General features: G+C 43.4%; 1 protein-coding gene across 2 annotated transcripts in view; it reads left to right on the top strand.

The window, feature by feature from the left end:
* Positions 1–20542, top strand: part of NHS (NHS actin remodeling regulator) — a 193746-nt gene that overhangs the window by 140408 nt on the left and 32796 nt on the right. For both annotated transcript variants that reach the window (XM_083173950.1, XM_083173951.1), the window contains exon 2: positions 14256–14408. In XM_083173950.1, coding sequence (XP_083030076.1) covers positions 14256–14408 — 153 coding nt within the window. The remainder of the gene's footprint in view (positions 1–14255; positions 14409–20542) is intronic.

A 20542-nucleotide genomic window follows, 5' to 3' on the forward strand; every position in this document is an offset into this window, starting at 1 on the left:
AAACAAAACAAAAAACACTTTTGCTCACTAAGGGCCAGATGTATCAAGCTTCAAAAAGTGATTAAGCGGAGAGTGATAAAAAAAACAGCTCCTACCTGTCATTTATTAAACCGAGCCTGTAACATGACAGGTAGGAGCTGATTGGCTGGTTATTTATCACTCTCCATTTTATCACATTTTAAAGCTTGATACATCTGGGCCAGAAAGCATTAAAACACAGGGCATTATTGCTACATTTGCTTAGTATATGGCTGCATCTCATGTGCTGTGTGAGAGATATTATAAACTTATATACTTTTATAATACGTTGTGCTACGTTCTAATATATTTTAACATTATTAACTGTGTTTTCTCAAAGTTTAACCTAAAGAAGGCACAATTTTGAAGGTCTGCAGCAAATGCTGTTTATTGCAACCCTGTAGAATGGGTTGCGGTGGCAGGGGCTGCGGTGCTATAGTTACGCCGCTGATTAGGAATCCATTCAAGGTTTGGATTGGCGTACTTAAGGTCCATACACACTGGGCGACTTTGAGCTGAAAGCAAGTTTGAGCAGCTTTCAGCTCAAAGACGCCCAGTGTGTATGGCCCGGCAATGAGCGGTGATCGCTGCTGCGTGCTCCCGCATCATCGCCAGGAAAGCCGCTCATCTGCTAGTATTACCAGCAGATGAGAGGCTTTGAGGATGGCTTTGCATAGTGCTGCACTATTCAGAGCCGCCCGCCCCCCCGCTGTTGGCGCCGGGCAGGGGAAAAGCCGCTCAGTGTGTGTGCACTGAGCGGCTTTCCACCCAGCGATGACAGCGATCGTCGCTATCCATACATGCTGGGCATAGTCGACCAGTGTGTATGGACCATTAAAATATGCTGGCGCCGTGAAACTACACAAGTACCATGTTTTATAGTGATTTCCAAAAATGTTTGCCAGGTCCCTCTAAAGAGAAATACCTAATTAATTAATAGAACTAATTTTCCCCCAATATATACTGTATGATTATTGAAAATATTTCCAGATTTAGTTTGTTAGCTTGTTAGTTTATGTATAAAAGTTGATGTGATGACATAGTTACCATGACCTAAACCAGTCTACATAAACATGCATTGATTTTGCTAATTTGCAGAAGTCATGTTCTTTGCCTATAATATCTGGTCACCCTCCTATTCTGATACAAGGAAATGCACATACGGATTTATACCTGGATTAAAATTAAATGTAATTTTTGCTTTAAATTTTGGAAAATGAGAGAATCCACCCAGCGTTATCATCAAGCCTAATCGAACAGAATAGATTTGCATTTATTTATAATGAACATTGGCTAGTTAGAGTTCTCTTGAGGAGTAGGATTGTAATTCAATTGTGTTGTGAACTATGTACTTAAATTAATTTCTACAACAACTTAAATTAAAAGCACTGGCAATGAGGTGCCAGATAAATTATCGGAACACCAGTACGGTACCTTGCAGAAACCAATGCCACACATTTTCCCTTGTAACTAATAGAGGTGCACAGGAAAATGTGTGACAATGGGTTTATGTAATTATGGGGGAAAGGAGGGGGGGTTGGGGGTTTGCACAGCTGCATTTTGTGACTACAGGTCCCCAATAATCAAACTGAGTAACAGTGTTGGAGAGAAAAAAAATTAGGCAGTCTGCAATTCATCCCTAATTTTTTTGCTATTCCAGTAATACAGTTAAATCTACTGCATTAATTATATTTGCATACTGATGCCAGTGAGAACCTGTTATATATTGCTAGAGGTGAACAATAAATATGAATTTGAGTGTATTTAAATTAGTTTGACCATAGCTTTCCTAAGCGTATAAGTTCCAGGAACTAGGCATCTGCAGTATTTTGACAGTGTTCATGTGTTACTTAATCCTTCCTCAGTTTATTTAATCATGCTTTGCAAGCCAACTGCTGGCATTCTACTAAAAACACAATTCCTCCAACTGAGTTAATTAATGCTACAGGCTGTAAAGCCTAGCAATTAACTAAGTTTCATGGCTACATAATGATAGTGTCCCTATCTCATTTTGAAACACGAAACCTGTCCTTTAAATATTTTTGACAGTGGAGGACTGAACAAGGTACAGGATTGAGTTAACAGCACTGAGTGATTGAGCTCTGGGATTACTGCTCGGTATTCTGATTTGCCATTCTGCTGGACTGCAAAGCGATTAGAAGGACCAAATTCTTGGGCTGAACCATCTGGATATTTGGCAGGGGAGTTGCTAGGGTTAGCAGATGTTTGGACATGTACATACCATAGCTATCCCAGCAGGTAATTCTGCTTGACCCCTATTGCACTCAAAACAGGTCAGCCTGAATATCTCTGGGATTTAATGTATATTATGGATAAGAGAAGTGAAACCTCTTGGGCATTGGAATGCTTCCTAAAAAAGCAGAGCTGAGATCTTCGCCATGGCTCTGGGATGCTGTTTACTGGGAAATGGAGGTATTTGGCTTTAAACACTTAGATTTTGTAGTATTATATGTTTATTTTGCGTGAATGTTCAGAAGTCTTCAACATTTATTGGGAATTCAAAATTTGGATTCCGTTAGCTTCCAGATATACATTTTACAAAACATGAATATAAATAATATAAAAGGAAAGGGATCATTGGCACATCTGCAATAGTAGCTGTAAGCACAGATGTAAATATGCAGAGGTGGGAAATAAGAGACCTGGACAATCTGTCATAAGGATAGAACGGAAAATAAGAGTATCTGTCAGGAAAGATCTTGTGCAGGACTATTTTAGTTTCGATGACTGGTTAGATAAACAGAAGTTGTTATTTATGCTTTTATACCTGCTACATAGAGAGGAGTAGAACAGGAAACATTTCAATTTTATTTAGCAGGTAAAATGTGTTGCTATTATAGTGCTGATTTATCTAGATCTGTAGAAAATGAGAAAGTCACTGTCACATAATTTAAAAAAAAAAAACACAGCGCTTGTTTTGTTCAGGCACCTGCGGTGGAAATACAATCCGTCCACAATTAAATCTCTGTACGCTTTATTTACGTGTCAGAGTGCATTTAAATCAGTTTCACCATAGCATCCCTAAGACTGACAGTATAATGAACTCATGTAATGGGTCTCATGGTTGTAGGGTGCAGAGAAAGCTGCTCTATCATTTACTGTGAAGGCTTCCTAATGGGTTACCCGCCGGGGCTGTTGGAGAATCAGAGGAGCCACAGATGAAACAGTGGTTCCTGGATTTCCTGTTATAGGGGATAGTACGTGTATAAAATGTTTTCACTAGATAGTAGTGCGATAAGGGATAACATAACACCATAACATGGTGGACAAACTATAATTTAGGGGTATGGTGACCTTCAAAACAATGTACTGACCAGGGTCACAAAGTAATGGGGAGGGGGTATAGGCTTGTTGGAGTGGTCTGGCGGGGGCCAGGGTCAGTTGCTGAGGACAGTTGGGGTGAGGGTATGCCTTACGGATTTTGCCCCCTATCTCGCCTCTCTATGGCCCTGGTGCTTACAAACATTGTATACTGTATTTCTGATTTGATTTTCATTACAAGCCCACAATTTTTATTACTCAGAAATTGGCAATGGTTAAACCACTGACTCTGGCAAACAGCAGTGCAGTCAGGTTGAAGGACTTTGGTGCTGGGTGAAAAGCATTATGGCAGTAAGTAGAGATAACTGCCGCATTTGGCAAGTTTATTACAGGCATTCAGAACATTGTATTGGAACAGTAAACCTGTGAGGCTGGTGTATTATTTTTACTCCTCAGTTAAAGAGCACTAAATTGTGTCTAGTATGCTAGATACAAAATGATGGTTGAACAGCCCTGTCTCTTCAGGCTAAATGCCAACCATAGAGATGAGGCCAAGAAAAAAAAGATATGAGTAGAAACCGCAGCCTTGTTATTTTGGGGGGCTACAAAGCATACTTGCCTACTTTTGAAAACTAGTTTCAGGGAGATTATATTTGGCAGTAGAATTTTGCACAGCGTCCCATTGAGGGGGCGTGTCATGCTCCACCCAAAGGGTATGTCTAGTTTCATATATGGAGAGATTGTGAAAAAAGATTGTGAAATTGGCACCTAGAATCGTGGCTACATCTCAGAGGAATCTTTTCAAATGACTTAGATACAAATTTAGATGAGCCCCAAAGCAGTTAGTAAGAGACACTATGCTGTACTTGCTAAAGTGTTGCGAAATGGGGCTGATGATTCAATGTAAATGTATCTATCTCTCATTCCCTTTTCCCCAAAAAATGTAACAGTGTAATGTGGGCTAGGTGAAATGAGAGAGATTGCTAGACTAATGAGGGAGAGAGGGAGATTGCTGCTATTTCAGGGAGTCTCCTGTAGAATGCCGAAGGGTAGGCAACTCTGCTACAAAGACACATTTATTAGATGCATTATTCATATTCAGACAATATTTATTTTATCTGGTTAATGTTCTGTATGTTTCCTTTTGTTATGGCTTTACTGGCTGACCAGAGTATCAATCACTTTGGCATTTCACAGACCATTTACTGTTTTAGTCATTTTAGACAATATTTATGATATCCTGAGTCCACACCCTAGTAACTTTCTAATTATAATGAACCTACATAACCCAAAAAATAAACCACCATCATTTTCATTATGTACAGTATGCTCTTTAGTAAATAATAAAAATCATAGCTAGACTTTAAAACGGCTTGAAATGTGTCTATTAATTGCTCATACACTGGGTGTCATTTATGTGTTGTACGTAGGTTAATACTAAGCTAAACTATAGGAATTCTCATATTTTCAATGTCATTTCAGCACAGAGCAGATGTAGGTTTACTGACCAGAATGTGTGACATGGGCTACTCTTATACTGATTTCACATTGCAGAAATGGGTAATGACACGGTATTCTTAAATGGGACTTTAAAACGGGTCAGAGCCTTGAGACCTTTCACATTGCAGGTGAAAACCGTTTTAAAAATCATTTAATACCATTCAAACATTCAACCCGTTTAACCCCCAAGGGACACGTTTAAAGCCATTGAAATAGAGCTGTTCAAACTGCCAAAAAAACGGCTTTAAAACGTGTAGGACTTTAACCGGTAAATCAACTCTGGCACTTTCACATTGCAGCCTTAAACGTTTTAAAATGGAAAAAAACGGCAATATACCGTTTTAAAAGTGCGATGTGAAAGGGTCATTAGTTATTACCGTGTTGCTTTCCAATACAAATTCTTGTGTGCACTTGTTCTTTTAAAGATATATACAAATTAGAGACATATCCCAGTCAAGCTAGAGAACTCCATGTTTACATACTCAAATAGTAACAGTTGCTTAAAAAACATAATGTGCAAAATGCTTGCAGCTCTACTCATTTTAAAAGGCAAAACACCCCCGGCAATTTACCATTTAAGAGCTGCAGTGTGAAAGGGGTATTACTCACTCAATTGACTCAGTTCTAAGCATTGATCCATTATGGCACAATGCAGGAATATCGCATTGCAGCAGGAACTCTTTTACTTCCTCCTCATAGTCATAGCACACTGAGGGGCATATCTATTAAGCCCGATGAAGTGATGATGCAGCTGGTACTTTATCACTGGCCAATAAGCTCCTGTCATTTTTCAAACCCAGCCTGTAAATTGACAATTATGAGCTGATTGGCCAAACACTTTTTCACTTCATTCAGCTTAATAAATCTGCCCCTGACTTCCTTGCAGTCCTTCCCCTGGACTGTTAAAATATGTTGCCGGAATTTCATGGTGTGACAGAAGCTCTGCACTTCTTTCTAACACTCTGGCTTTCATTTTTGGTCTCCTCCTGGCCACTACTGCATGGAAGAGCCAACTCCTTATCCAAAATGAGAAAGTTGAAGGACCAGTTACCCAGACACTCTCTGGCACACTTGAGTGTAGTATTAGAAAGGTCTGGGTCATAAACTTTTGCTGGCTGCAAATAAAAAAAAATCATTAGTAGCGATAAAGGTGAAGTAACGTTACTTCGGAAGACTTATACTATATGCTCAGTTACAATAACATTGTGGCATTATACATAGCTTAAAAAGCCAGAAGAACACTTGTTTCAATGGATCAAAAAAAATAAAGCTTCTCGTTTCAAAGACTTGCTAAATATGCCAACAACTTGTGTGAGCAGCTACTGGCTCTGATTTTATGTGGCATAGCTTCCGTGCCAGACCAAATGACGACAGAGCTAGGGTTTCCAATTCCAGACCAACATGACAATAAAAAGAATAAACCACATTTAAAAACAAGAGAATTGAAATCATTACATTCCATTCTCCCACAAGCTGCTACTGCTGGCTCCTCTTCACTCATACAACCACTTGTGTGCTCTGTACACTGACAATTACATCAGGGCAGGAAATAAAGTGGGGACATGCCAAAATGGCCTCGGATGGGTCTGATGGATCATGTCTGGAGACACAATTTAGTTGCGATCTCCAAGTATGGGTAACTATTAAACAATAAGTTAATGTAACCCTTGTATGTTTGTCAGACATATTTATTACATTCTGTACTAGACTTACATTCATACTTGCCTACTTATGAAAACTAGTTTAAGGGAGATTATAGTTGGCAATAGAATTTTGCAAAACACCCCATTGCTCCACCCAAAGGGCGTGTCTAGTTCCATATATGGAGAGATTGTGAAAAGAGATTGTGAATGTGGCACCTAGAAGCGTGGGTGTGTACTTCTACATCTGAGGAATCTTTTAAAATTACTTATACCCAAATGTAGATGTGCCCCCAAAGCAGTTAGTAAGAGCTACTATACTTGGTAAAGTGCTTGGAAATGGTGCTGATGATTCAATGTACCTGTATCTATTTCTCATTCCATTTTTCCCAAAAAAATGTAACAGTGTAATGTGGGCTAGGTGACATGAGGGATATTGCAAGACTAATGAGGGAGAGAGGGAGATTGCTGTTATTTTAGGGAGTCTCCTGCAGAATGCAGGAGGGTAGGCAACTATGCTTACATTGTATTAGATGCGAAAAGCTCATCTCTACTTGTATCAGAGACTAACATGTTGCCTGAGAACATACTGTACATACATGGCTGTATTCAATCTGTGGCAATATTTCCCACATGTGGTGTGGAAATATCAGCACTTGCCTATTCAATGTTGCTGTTGCCGACCGCATTGACGGCTGTCAGTTTCGTCTTTTTTTTAACCAATTGCAGTCCAATTTTTTTTTTGCAATTCAAACAATCTGGTTTAAATGTTTAAATTATTTGTCTTTTTTTTTTTTTAAAAATGGTCTACACTGAATATTAATTTATATTAATGTTCTTATTTTAAAGTGGCTCACCATTGGATCTGCTACTAGTGCTAGGGCTGTTGGGCCTTACTAGACATTGGATCTGAAAGGGTTAAAGATGAAACTGTTTTGTTAGAAACAACCATGGATTGTCGAATCCACATCTGGTTTTCAACAATCCACAGCCGTTTTCACCGATCCACGGTTTTTCCGACACTTAACAGTCGGAACATTGAATTCCAACTGTCGAGTTAGTGTCGGAAGCCGGCAAAAACAGCCAAGATTCCGAATGTCCAGCAGTTAGATTCCTGGCTTGAATTACTCCCCACAGACTGTTCTAATTTAGGACACAAAGCAGACCACATTATAGTCCCTCCACCGACTCCATTATAAGTTGGTGACATTCAGTTTGGTGGCAAAAATTGCACTCAAAATGACAAATAATCAGGGCCGGCTCTACCATTAAGCAGCTTTATGCAGCTGCCTAGGGTGCCAGGATCTGGGGGGGCGCCGCCAAGTCTGCCTATCAAAAAAATCATGGCTGTCTATGGGGAATGTGCAACTTCTAAGACCTCACCACCATACTTTTCCTTGAGGCATACTCCCCTACTTTGCTGCCCCTCCTACTTGTACTCTGTTGTGGGTGACAAAGGGAGGCCTCCAGGAAAAGCAGGGGACTTGTCCATCTTCCCGGTAAGGGCTGGAAGGACCAAACGATTTTTGGGAGCCTCCTTGGAGGGGGGGGGGGGGGGGGGCAGTAGGTTAAAGTTTTGCCTAGGGTGCCGAGAAGCCTTACACCGGCCCTGCAACCAATACTACTATTGTTTCATCATTCATTTGTGCTAGGCACATCTTGCAATGTGCTCATTATTTTCTTTCTATCTATCTATGTATCTGTCTATCTATCTATCTATCTATCTATCTACAGTATAAGGGGATTCTTATTTTTTTACTTTGATGTATTCAAGACATTTATATTCCCATTGTGTTTATTGTCAGACTCCAGGATATGGCATCTGTCTGGATGCATAAAGCATTTACTGTATGTTATGAAAGAAATTGGGGTCACTAGCAGAGCAGTTGTGACTAGAAGTGTGGGAATTTAACTGATGCTGCTGTTCCTCTCAGCAACCAATGACCAGACAGTTTGTGGTTGCTGCCTTCGTCCTCTATACATAAGCAGTCCTTGGCTAGCACAACTATCAGTTCAGAGGTGACACTTATTTTAGCATGTTTCCTTCAGCTGCATCATATTGAGTGAACATCTGTCCCTCAGGGGGTGGAGTGTAGGTGAAGTGTTTGTGCCAAGTTCATCTCCCCGCACTGGCTGTGGAATGCCGGGGTTTCTGCATCGCAGTGGCTTCAGGTAAAGATGTGTTGCTATGCAGGTGTGTGTTGGCTATGGCTTATTTATCAAACAGTGACACTTTCTCAGGTTTCATCATGCATTTAGATTTGTCTGGAACATATGTGACTGCCCTGCTATAGATTCCTATGCTTATGTTTCCCTTCTATTATCCATATAGATTGTAAGCTTGCGAGCAGGGCCCTCCTTTGTTTAATCACTGTTGTAAAGCGCATGGTAATATGCTGAACTATCTAAGAAACTGTAAATAAAAAAAATGTTGGTACTTGTGTATTATCACGGCACCCACTAAGCAAATTGCTTAGTGGGCGATTCTGCGTATGAAAATCGCATCGCATGCGGTTTGTTGTGTGCGATGTTATCACATGCGATGCGATTTCCCTATGTAATTAATTCACTGCTCTCTGCCCGCGGGCGATGCGATATCACATCGGATTGCACCGCACGCTAAACCGCATGCGATTTTATAGGGTGCTATGCCATTTACTTTACTATACACTCTTATGAGATGCAATGAGATTCTAGGCACCCCACGCCACATGTCACGTAATCCGCGTCCGCTCGCCACACTATATAAAATCAACTCCACACCGACGTGGATAGTGGGGGTATGAAAAAGTCGTGAGGACGCGTTCGCGTTGATAGTAGGGGGGTGCTTAGAGTCTGATTGCATCTAGTAGAAGTGTATAGTAAAGTAAATGGCATCGCACCCTATAAAATCGCATGCGATCTAGCGTGCGGTGCGATCGCGTGCGATGCGATATCGCATCGAACCGCCCGCAGGCAGAGAGCAGTGAATAAATGACATAGGGAAATCGCATCGCATTGCACGCGATGCGATTTCCCTACGGTGCCGTATGTATGCAAATAGGGAGCCGTACTAATACACAAGTACCAAAATGTTTGTGGCCATTAATGCTAATGAAATTGCCCAAAATGAATGTAAATGTCTTGAATCAGGATAGGCTCTTTGAAAAGATGTGGTCATTTTTTATTTTTATTTTTATAGAGCTTTCTGACCTTATTTCATTTGCCACAAATGTGTTAAACCATTCAAAAGGGTTTGTAATTAAATGCAAAAAATGTATAGCAGCGCTGGGAAATGGGATAACACCATTTAATATATCACTATATAAGTGTTATATAATGGTCATACAGGTACACTTAAGAATTAAAAAAACAGTATACTGTACAGTACATTCTGCAGTAATAATAATAATAATAATAATAATGAAATAAAATAAAAATAAATAAAAAATGAAAGAATAAAATGCAGTGCAATAGGAGAGAAACCGCTGAGATCAAGAGCACTTGCTCAGATGCTGCTCAGCAGTTCCCGATACCCAGCCTGCGGCTCTGCGCAGGAAGATGGTCAGAGGTCACGCTGCGCAGGCCCAACATGGTCGATCCGCCCACCTCCCCACAGCCTTGCTCCAGTCGCCCGCCAGACACACCTCCACAACGCTCCCCTTCCGGCTCCGCCAGAGCCAGATGCAGTCTGTGAGACTGCACTGGCTTCACTGTGACTGGCAGTGACTTCCTATTGGAAGTCTGACCTGCCAGTCACTCAAGGCATCCCATCGGGAGGTGTTCCCTCCCTCTAGGATGCCTCTCTCTGCGCAAATGCGTGGCAGCCCCAAAATGGGTTCTGCGCATGTTCAGTACTGCGGACCATACTGCGCATGTGCTGGACCTGGGAACCCGATCAAGCCTCCGGGGGCTGCTGCAAAGGCAGCCCCGGAGGCTTGAGCCAGTGCATGCGCAGTATGTATGAAGTAGAGGGAACAGGGGTGCGTCAGGGGACGGCGGCAGTGGCCGGGAAAGGCAGCAGAGGGGGGGGGGGGCCGCATTGCGGCAGCCCCCCTCCTCCATAATGGTAAGAGCCGCCACTGCTCACAGGGATAGGTTTTTTTTATCAATCCTGATTTCTGGGATTGAAAAAATGCCCCGGGATTGGCTTTCCTAGGTGTGACTATACATTTATGAGTAACATTGCAGAATGACAACCGCCTCAGACTGAAATAAGTAAGAAACACTTGGTGTAAGGAATTGCGGATGATTATTATGTTTACACCGCAATTGTTAAATGTTAATTCAACCACAACCATACATGCATTTTCCATGTATATATTCAATCTTTATATATAATATGTCTATGGTAGAGTCCCTTTAAACTGCAAATATAGTTTTATTATGAGGCAAAAAGGGATATCAAAATAATTATTAAAATTCAAATACAAACAAAACAACATGTCTACCAGACAGTGCTGTGGGGGAACCAATGAAATGTAGCAAAATAAATAGAGCAGAAATACTTCTTGCTTGCCCTTTGTACAGTTATTATTAGAACAAACACGCTTGGCTGATCTGAGGAGACAGACTACCTTCTAGCATCTCAGTGTAGTACATCATGAGGCCGTGCTAGTGCAGTTCCTCACACAGACCAAACCCCTCCTCGCTGAGCCTAACAACCTCCCTGCCATTCAGGGGTGTATTGTTTGAATATCCAACACACTGGGAGTTAAAATATCTGCACTGACTGACTAGTGATGCAAACATGTCATAGTGCAAATGACACATCAGTGAAGCACAGAGTTATTGGAAGAACCACCAAGCGTTGTGCTGTGATTATAAGCAGTGTTTATTTGACTTAGTGGAATAGTAAGCTGTAAACATCTGACCCAAATGTCTCTTAAATATGGGTGTTCCTGTTTTATGCAGTACATATTTTGTCACCTTCGTAAGATGTGTTCAGAATGAGCAATATCACTGACTTACGAGAAATATGGGCCTGGGATCTGCAAATAAAGCTCCAGTTAAGCAGGCTTTAATAGCTGTGTGGTCCAACTATAGTATTTCGCATTGCACATTATTAGTGTTTTCAGTGCACATATTTTGTTTGTATTTGCTTTAGAATATGGACTACTGTATTTAATGATATCTCATAAGAAGAACCATTTGAGTCTAGGCAATGTTATATCTGGCCATAAACATTCATCAGAGATCAGTGGGGTAAGTTCATCCTAGTTGCCCGGAGGCAAGATATATACACACACAAAAACTTTTATATACAATGCAGTATACATGCTCCCACTGGGTGACATAATCAGACATCATGGCCTGGTCTACCACTGCTATGCAGATGATACACAACTGTACCTGTCCTTTGCTCCAGGCACCGATAACACAATAACAACCTTAAATGGCTGCCTAGCTGAGCTACAGGAATGGATGAGTGCCAGTTGGCTGAGACTGAATCCAGATAAAACAGAAGTCCTGATGATAAATCACAGGACAAGACGGCAGCATAGCCAACTGACAGGTCTTAAGCTGGGGGGAACAGCACTAAAAAACTCTGATCATGTGCGGAATCTTGGTGTTGTCCTGGATAATGGCCTAACACTTAAACATCAGGTGTCAGCCACAATCAAATCCTCATTCTTTCATCTGAGAAACATAGCCAGAATCAAGCACTTAATTCCTTCAGAAGACCTGACTAAAGTAATACATGCATTTATATCATCATGACTAAACTACTGCAATGCTCTCTACCTGGGTCTTCCAGCAAAAGAATTGCACCGCTTGCAGCTGGTACAAAATGCAGCCGCAAGACTATTAACTAACCAGCCCCGCTCCTGCCACATAACTGCCATTCTCTACGCCCTTCACTGGCTACCTGTAAAATGGAAAATCGTTTTCAAGATTGGCTTACTCACTTTCAAGGCCCTACATGACCAGGGCCCAAGGAACTACTCTATCTCTATATATGCAAATAGATCTCTTGCCTTGTTCTCTAAACTTTAAATAAAAAAAGCATGTAGACTTAGGATACAACCAATATTTATCTCTCTTTTCTGTAGTCTGCTAATATGTAAGTTTATTTTGTATTATGTGTTCATTAATTTATACAATTAGGATTTTTAGTATTTTGGGAGATCAGAACATTTTTTAACAACCGTACTAACCGTACTACCCAAATAATTGGTTTGGTAAAAGTTCCAGATTGCGTATACTGGGCCTAATTCAGAATGGATTGCTAAATAGAAAATGTATGGGTGTGTCTGAAAAAAATGCCCAATGCTCAGGTGTTTTTGGGGAGGGCCTGTGACATCAGTAATGACCATTTCCAGCCTGCCTCAGTCGCAGATTAGTGGAAGCCTCAGACCTACTCACAAATCTGTTTGATGGCTCGGGAATAGCGTATGGATTTGTGAATAGATAGAGTTTAGCTAGCCACTCACAATTGTCTCGCAATTTAGCAAGGGGAGGTTTGTCTTTCTGTCTGAATGGAGGCTTACTACTTACTACCATGCTGAATTAGGCACACTATAGGTGCGTACACACATACAGATTTTCTGTCTGATCTATCAGGCGGGAACAAAAACCTGGAAATGTATGGGAGCAACTGACAATCAATAAATTGTTCCCAAACACTTGAAAACAGACAGTGATCAGTCAGACAAATTGTTTAATCGTTCTGATATAACAAATTTCATCAAAACATATATATTTTTTCTGTTTTCCTGCAATTGGGTGGAAATTTTTGATTGTCAAATGCTCCCATACATTTCCAGGTTTTTGTTCCCACCAGATAGATCAGACAGAAAATCTGTGCGTGTGTACGCACCTTAACAGTAAGACAAGTAGTTTTACTGATAGATGGATTTCTCTATTTACTGATGGACATAAGTTGGATGTTCTTCTACTGATTGTTTCATGGAACACTTGACCTTGGATATATCTCTTTAGAAATTTTAACCTTCGAAACAATGATATTTCCTTTTTCCGTTTCTACTCTTTATTACATACAAATTAATTTCTTAATAGCACTTAATATTTAGAAAAGTTTAATGTATTTAAATCATACTGTACTTGGCCACCGTTCCGGAATGGCTGGAAGGCTTCCAAAAATCGTGTGGTTCATCCGGTCTTCTGTAATGGTGGTCAAGTCAGTTGCTTTCCTTGCCAACTGATTGCATACCCTTGGCAGCCCACAACAGAACACAAGTGAGTGGTCAAAGGGGGACCGGATGTCGAGATTTGCGCTAAATTGCACTACCGTAGCCCTGCCCTGCTATACAATGCATGCTTTGTTGTCACTGTACAAGGGGGTGGAGCCTTAATATTGTGATTGTGATACCACACCTTCCAAACCACCCACTTACCCACCGGCCAAATCTCCTATGCGCCAATTAGGTTGCCCCCTCTCAGAGGAGTGGGCAGGAAAGTAAGTTAGTAAGATTTAAACACAGTTATCTTAGTATTATGGGGATTGCAGTGGTCAAATGTCCCACTTCAGCAGCAAAGTGTCCATGGAAAAGATTTTGTAATGTTGGCTACTATGAGCCATAGACTATAAAGCAACCATAGAAACTGAATGCTGGGGAAAGCAAGCTGTTTTCCACTGTGTTTCCATCTGGAAAGCCAGGTACACACTAGATCATAATTTAAAAAACTATTTGGGGATAACATATCACTATGACAAATTCTTGAAATTGTTCAGTGTGTACCCACTGTATCATTAGTGGTGCGCGCTCCTGTGGGTCTCTAGCACCTAGTGAACGAAATATGTCTTCTGACTTTTCTAAAGAATGGACCTAAGTGACTATTTACTAAACTGCATTCCTTCTCTTTTGTCCTCAGCGGTCTCGAATCTTGATGCAGAGAGCAAGCTCAATGTCTATTACAAAACATCCTGGCACCAGCAGAGGAACATTTTCCTGCCCACCACTAGACCCACTTGTGTGGAGGAGCTGCACCGCCATGCCAAGCAAAGCCTACGTTCCATGCGGAGAGGTGAGCAGCTTCATCTGTGTACATTGTCACATAGGTTGTACGTTATGGATCTACGTGTTATAAATTCTTTATATACTACATTTATGTTAGCTAAGCTTATTTCCCCTTCTCTGGTCATAAATGTTAATTTTTAGATGACCAAATACAGAGAGCCCTCCACTAAGTTAGACATGACCTTGCAAGCAGGATAGGCCTTGGAATGTCTGGATAAATGATACATCACTTCCTGCAGGCACAGACATTGGATTGGGTCACATAATAATTTTTTTCCTTCATATCATATGTTTTTTTCTTATTTTGGCAGAGAAAATGTAAAAGAATAATATTATATACATAGGTTTGTAGTTGGGGACATGAAAATCCGCTTTGCCACACAAATATATGTTCATGACAAGAACTAGTTCCATTGCATGCATTTGTATGGAAGCAAGATCTCAAGTGATAATGTTATACCGGAAGTTATCGTAAGATCCCTAGTGAAAAATTGTCTGGGGGTGTGGCATATGTGTTGCACCCGGGATTTGGACACAGGTCTGTCACGGGAGCGACCCAGCCTTTGTAAGGTGAAGCTCACCGCAGCAACTCGGCAATATGCAGCGCGTCATTGGGGGGTGAGGGAGGAGGGAGCGCTTGGAGCTGACGCTGCCTCCTCCCTATAGTGTGAAAGGACCCGGGTTGTTCGACAACCTTCTTTTAACCCAGGTTGGATTGCTGGTCCTGGGATTTTTCTCTTTCAATGGTCCTGGTGACACAGCTCAACACTGGGATGTAGGAGGGTCCGAAGGAGCCAGGCACCTATCCTAAAGTTTTAGAGGGTAGGCTCCTCCCCTACTGCATCCCTGGACTCTTCAGTTCGTGTTAGGTGCCCACTGGAGTGGGTGCTATTCTAAAGGGCTGCAGGAGCAGCCGAAGAATTAGAGTAGTTAGGGGATTTTTATTGTTTTATTAACTTTTACCCTAGCTAGGTAGGCACAGTGTGAGGATTCTCATAGTGAATCCTCACACTGCTAGCGCAGCAGGAACTGACAGAAGCGCGTCCTGTCAGCTCACTGTGCACAGGGGAGACACTGTCTGGTCTCCCTGTGCAGCGCTTATAGCCTTTTCTAAGAGGCTGCCTGGGCTCCGGAGTACCCTGAAACCGGCTCCACATTTAGGTGGGGATCATGGGGGACAGGCGCTCCGTGATGGCGGCGGCCATTTTATGCGGAGCTTACACGCTGAGCTCCTAGATGAGAGGACAGCAGCGTTGTGACAGGCATGTTCCAAGTGATCCCCAGTTGAGGGGGAGACACTGGAACTAGGAAATCCTACCTAAGGAGCGGCTGACTGGGGGTGGTTGGCGCCAAAAGGTCACGGACCCCGCAGCAGCAGGGACCTGTGGTCTCTTCCTTCACTCTGACTTTGGCGCCTTTCAGAACGCTTGCAGCGGAGCTGAGCTGGCTTACTGTTCCTGGCAGAGTGACTTGGATTTCCTGGGCATCGCTTCCCCGCAGTTGAAACCAACAGACAGATAAGTGACTGGGTGCATTGCCTCTGTGTAAACGCTTGTACATTGTTTGCACTGTGTATTCTGATAGATATACATTTATCACTTGCATCATGTCTGAGCATCAGGCTGTGGTTTTGGGGGAGGGAGCCCTTAGTGCACTGAGCGCGTGCAATGTTTGCACACAAAAGTTTGTCCCTGAGCAGATGGCCAAGGGGGGCTTATGTATTACTTGCGCTGATGTGAGACCCATGGGCAGTGAACCCCATAGGGCAGAGCAGATGGAACCTGCGTGGGCCAGGGCCCTAGGCAGGTCAGTAAACGCTTTGGTGCAGCTTTTGGACAGGCAGAGTGATGGGCTGGTAGAATCACAGAGACTTATGCCATCATCTCAGCAGTCGTCTGGCTCCTTGCCTCTTACCCAGGCAGATCCTGCGCTGATTCAGGTGATGCTGGATACTGCTAAAGGGATCAACAGGTTCAGTGAAATGCTGGACAAATTGGATGATGTGGCAGGGACCCCTAGAAGGTCTTATGCTTTGACTACTGTGGTAGATGAGGAGGAAGGAGAGTATACTGACATCCCCTGGGATCAGGGTGATGATTTGGAAGAGAACTCTGCTGCTGGTATAGAGGATCTCATTGTAGCTGTGAAGCAGGCTTTAAAGCTGTCTGTGGAGGATAAGACTCCTGTTAAAGGTGTTTTTAAGCGACAGCGGAAGGAGGCTGTTACTTTTCCTTCAGATGAGGGGTTACAGGAATTGTTAGAAAGGGCTTGGAAAACTCCTGATAAGAGGCTTCAGATGCCTAAGCGATTTCTTAGTCTGTACCCCATGCCAGAGTCTCATGCGGAGCTCTGGGAAAAGGTCCCAGTTGTAGACGCTTCAGTGGCACGGTTGTCCAAGGCTACTGTATTACCAGTACAAGGCGGTGCAGCTTTTAAAGATTCTGTGGATAAAAAGCTGGAGGGAAACCTCAAGGCTATCTTTGAAGGGGTGGGGTTTACCTTACGGCCCCTTATTGCTTCAGCCTGGGTCTCTAAGGCCATGATAGAGTGGGCTGGTGAATTATGCACCATGCTGCAGGCTGACCCTGGTGCGTTACTGCTTGCAGAAAAGATTAAGGCAGCTGCAGAATATACAGTGGAAGCAGAGGAGGAAGCTATTAAAATGGCAACCAGAGTGTCCACAGTCTCCATTAATGCCAGGAGAGTGCTTTGGCTTAAAGCCTGGGAAGCAGACAATGAGTCCAAGAAGGCTCTGGAAACATTAGCCTTCAAAGGAAAGGTACTCTTTGGTACCGAATTAGAGGAGATTATAAAACAGGCCACGGGCGGCAAAAGTACATTCTTGCCGGCCTCCTCAGCAAAGCAGACGTCCAGATTTTCTGCTTTTAGGCCGTCCTTTCGGCCCTCCCCTAGAGGTGGTGCGTCCTTTCGAGGACAGTCTTTCAGGGGAAGGTTTCAGTCCTCTAGAGGCAAGACACAAAAGTCAAAATTTGGCTCTTTTCACAAGAAGCCTGCCACTAAAGGAGAGGACAAACCCTCTGCATGACTGTCAGGGGCTTCGCCCGACAGTGACAAAAGTGGGAGGGCATCTCACACTCTTCAGGGACGCTTGGGCTTCTCTAGGCCAGGATGCCTGGGTGTTAGATATTATAACACAGGGTTACAAAATCCCTTTCAGAGGGCCGCCTCCGAAGAGGTTCATTCCCACATCCTTACCAAAGGAGGCACGACTTCGTACAGCTCTTGTGAGAGCAGCTTACTCCCTTTTGGAAAAAGGGGTGGTTACACCAGTCCCCAGGGCAGAGTGGAAGAAAGGCTTTTACTCCACGCTGTTCCTGGTGCCCAAACCAGACGGGTCTTTCAGACCAATACTAAATTTGAAGTCTCTAAATGTTCATTTATGGGTAGACCATTTCAAAATGGAGTCCCTACGGTCAGTACTCCTGAGTCTGGATCAGGGAGAATTTTTAGGCGTCCATGGATGTCCAGGACGCATATCTGCACGTCCCTATACACCCGGAGCATCAGACCTTGTTGAGGTTTGCCATAGGAGACCTGCATTTGCAATTCCGGGCGTTACCCTTTGGGCTAGCGACCGCGCCAAGGGTATTCACAAAGATAATGTCAGTGATGGCGGCGGTGCTGAGGCTCAGGGGAATCACAGTAATACCCTATTTGGACGATCTCCTGTTCAAAGCAGAGTCAGCAGCCATGTTGCAGAGTCACTTGGCAGAGGCCATCAGTTTTTTGCAGGCTCACGGCTGGATTTTAAATTTGCAAAAATCTCAGTTGGTACCGTCACAAAGGCTCCAATTCTTGGGAGTCATATTGGACACCCACCTTCATCGGGTATTCCTCCCGGAGGTAAAGGCCAGGGATCTGGTCACCCTAGTCCAGGAGATTCTCAGGGCTCAGAGCATTTCAGTATGGAGGTGCCTCAAGCTCCTGGGGAAAATGGTGGCGTCATTCGAGACGCTTCAATTTGCCAGGTTCCACTCTCGGAGGTTCCAATGGAACATTTTGTCAGCCTGGTCAGGAAACACTTTGACCATGAAATCCGAGATGATAGTGCTGTCTTCGGACACTCGGGACTCCTTGAAATGGTGGACAGAAGTAGATTCCCTTCAGTGGGGTCGGTCATTACAGACCTGGGACTGGTTGGTAGTAACTACCGACGCCAGTCTCAGGGGCTGGGGGGCAGTAGTCCTGGATCTCAGGCTTCAGGGCCTGTGGACGGCAGAGGAATCAGCGTTACCAATCAACATCTTGGAGCTGAGAGCTGTCTGGAAAGTGATTTCCTTGGCGGGAGACAGGTTACAGAACCTCCCTTTGAGGATTCAGACCGACAATGCCACAGCTGTGGCGTATCTGAATCACCAGGGAGGTACACGCAGCAAATTGGCCATGTGGGAGGTGTCCAGAATCTTCCTATGGGCGGAACAGAATGTTCCAGCTGTATCGGCTATATTCATTCCAGGAATAGAGAATATAGAAGCCGACTTCCTGAGCAGGGAGGAGCTCAAGGAAGGGGAATGGAGCTTACACCCTCAGGTGTTTCACCAGATCACTTCGATGTGGGGAACTCCGGATGTGGACCTGATGGCATCCAGGGTCAACCGTCAAGTGCCCAGGTTCTATGCCAGAACAAGGGATCCACTAGCGGAGGCAGTGGATGCCATGACTATTCACTGGCAGGGAGATCTCCTCTATGCATTCCCACCTGTACCAATGTTACCGAGACTTCTGAAGAAAATACAGGGGCAGAAGGTTCCAGTGATCTTAGTGGCCCCAGATTGGCCAAGGAGGTCCTGGTACTCGAGGCTTCAGAGGTTGTCTGTGAACTCATGGCGTCTACCTCTGAGACCAGACCTTCTCAGACAAGGTCCATTCAATCACCTGGATTCCGATCGATTGATTTTGACGGCCTGGCTATTGAAACCACCATTTTGAAAAGGAAAGGGTTTTCTGAGGCAGTAGTACAGACGATGATAAAAGCCAGAAAAGCTGTATCTTCGGCAAATTATTATAGAGTCTGGAAGACTTACATTCGATGGTGTGAGAGAAGAAAGGCTCATACATCTCATTTTAAGCTATCAAGAATGATGGAATTCTTACAAGATGGTTTTTCATCGGGTCTAAGCCTTCAGTCACTGAAGGTGCAGATTTCGGCCTTGTCCATCTATTTCCAGAAAAAGATAGCCATTTTGCCGGAAATTCAAACCTTTTTACAAGGAGTATCCAGGTTGAAACCTCCATACAAGCAACCAGTAGCACCTTGGGATCTATCACTGGTTTTGGAATGCCTTCAGAAGGCACCATTTGAACCTTTAAGGTCGGCTGACTTTAAGTTTCTCACGTGGAAGCTAGTGTTTTTGTTAGCAGTAGCATCTGCTAAAAGAGTTTCAGAGTTGGGAGCCTTGTCATGTAAATCTCCCTTCTTAATTTTTCATGATGACAGGGCTGTTTTGAGAACAGTGCCTCAGTTTTTACCGAAGGTGGTCTCTACCTTCCATTTAAATCAGGAGATAGTTCTACCTGTGTTTCAACCCCCAGAGGGTTCTAAGAAAAGGGACAAGTTGAGAACTTTGGATGTTGTGCGTGCTTTACGCATATATGTGGACAGAGTGAAGAGTGTCAGGAAGACTGACACATTGTTGGTATTGTATGACGTACACAAAATTGGTTGGCCTGCATCTAAGCAGACTATTGCTAGGTGGTTGCGGTCTGTGATAGCCTTTGCATACACCAAAGTGGGTAGACCGGTACCGGCCAAAATAAATGCGCATACCACCAGGTCAGTTGCCACCTCTTGGGCGGTTCGACATGGGGCCACAGCTGAGCAGGTTTGCAGAGCTGCCACTTGGTCATCTGTTCACACATTTGCCAAATTCTATAGATTCCATGAGTTCGCGTCGGAGGACGCATCATTCGGGCGAGCAGTGCTGAGAGCTGCAGACCTGAGCGTACCCTCCCAAAGGACCGGCTCTGGAACGTCCCAGTGTTGAGCTGTGTCACCAGGACCATTGAAAGAGAAAAAGGGATTTTTGTAAGAACTTACCGTTCGAATCCCTTTCTCTGATATGGTCCTGGTGACACAGCGATCCCTCCCTTACGCTCAGTAAGTATGCCAGAAGTTTCATG

This window comes from Crinia signifera, chromosome 2 (assembly GCF_055691185.1).
Source record: "Crinia signifera chromosome 2, ASM5569118v1, whole genome shotgun sequence".
Lineage (NCBI taxonomy): Eukaryota > Metazoa > Chordata > Amphibia > Anura > Myobatrachidae > Crinia > Crinia signifera.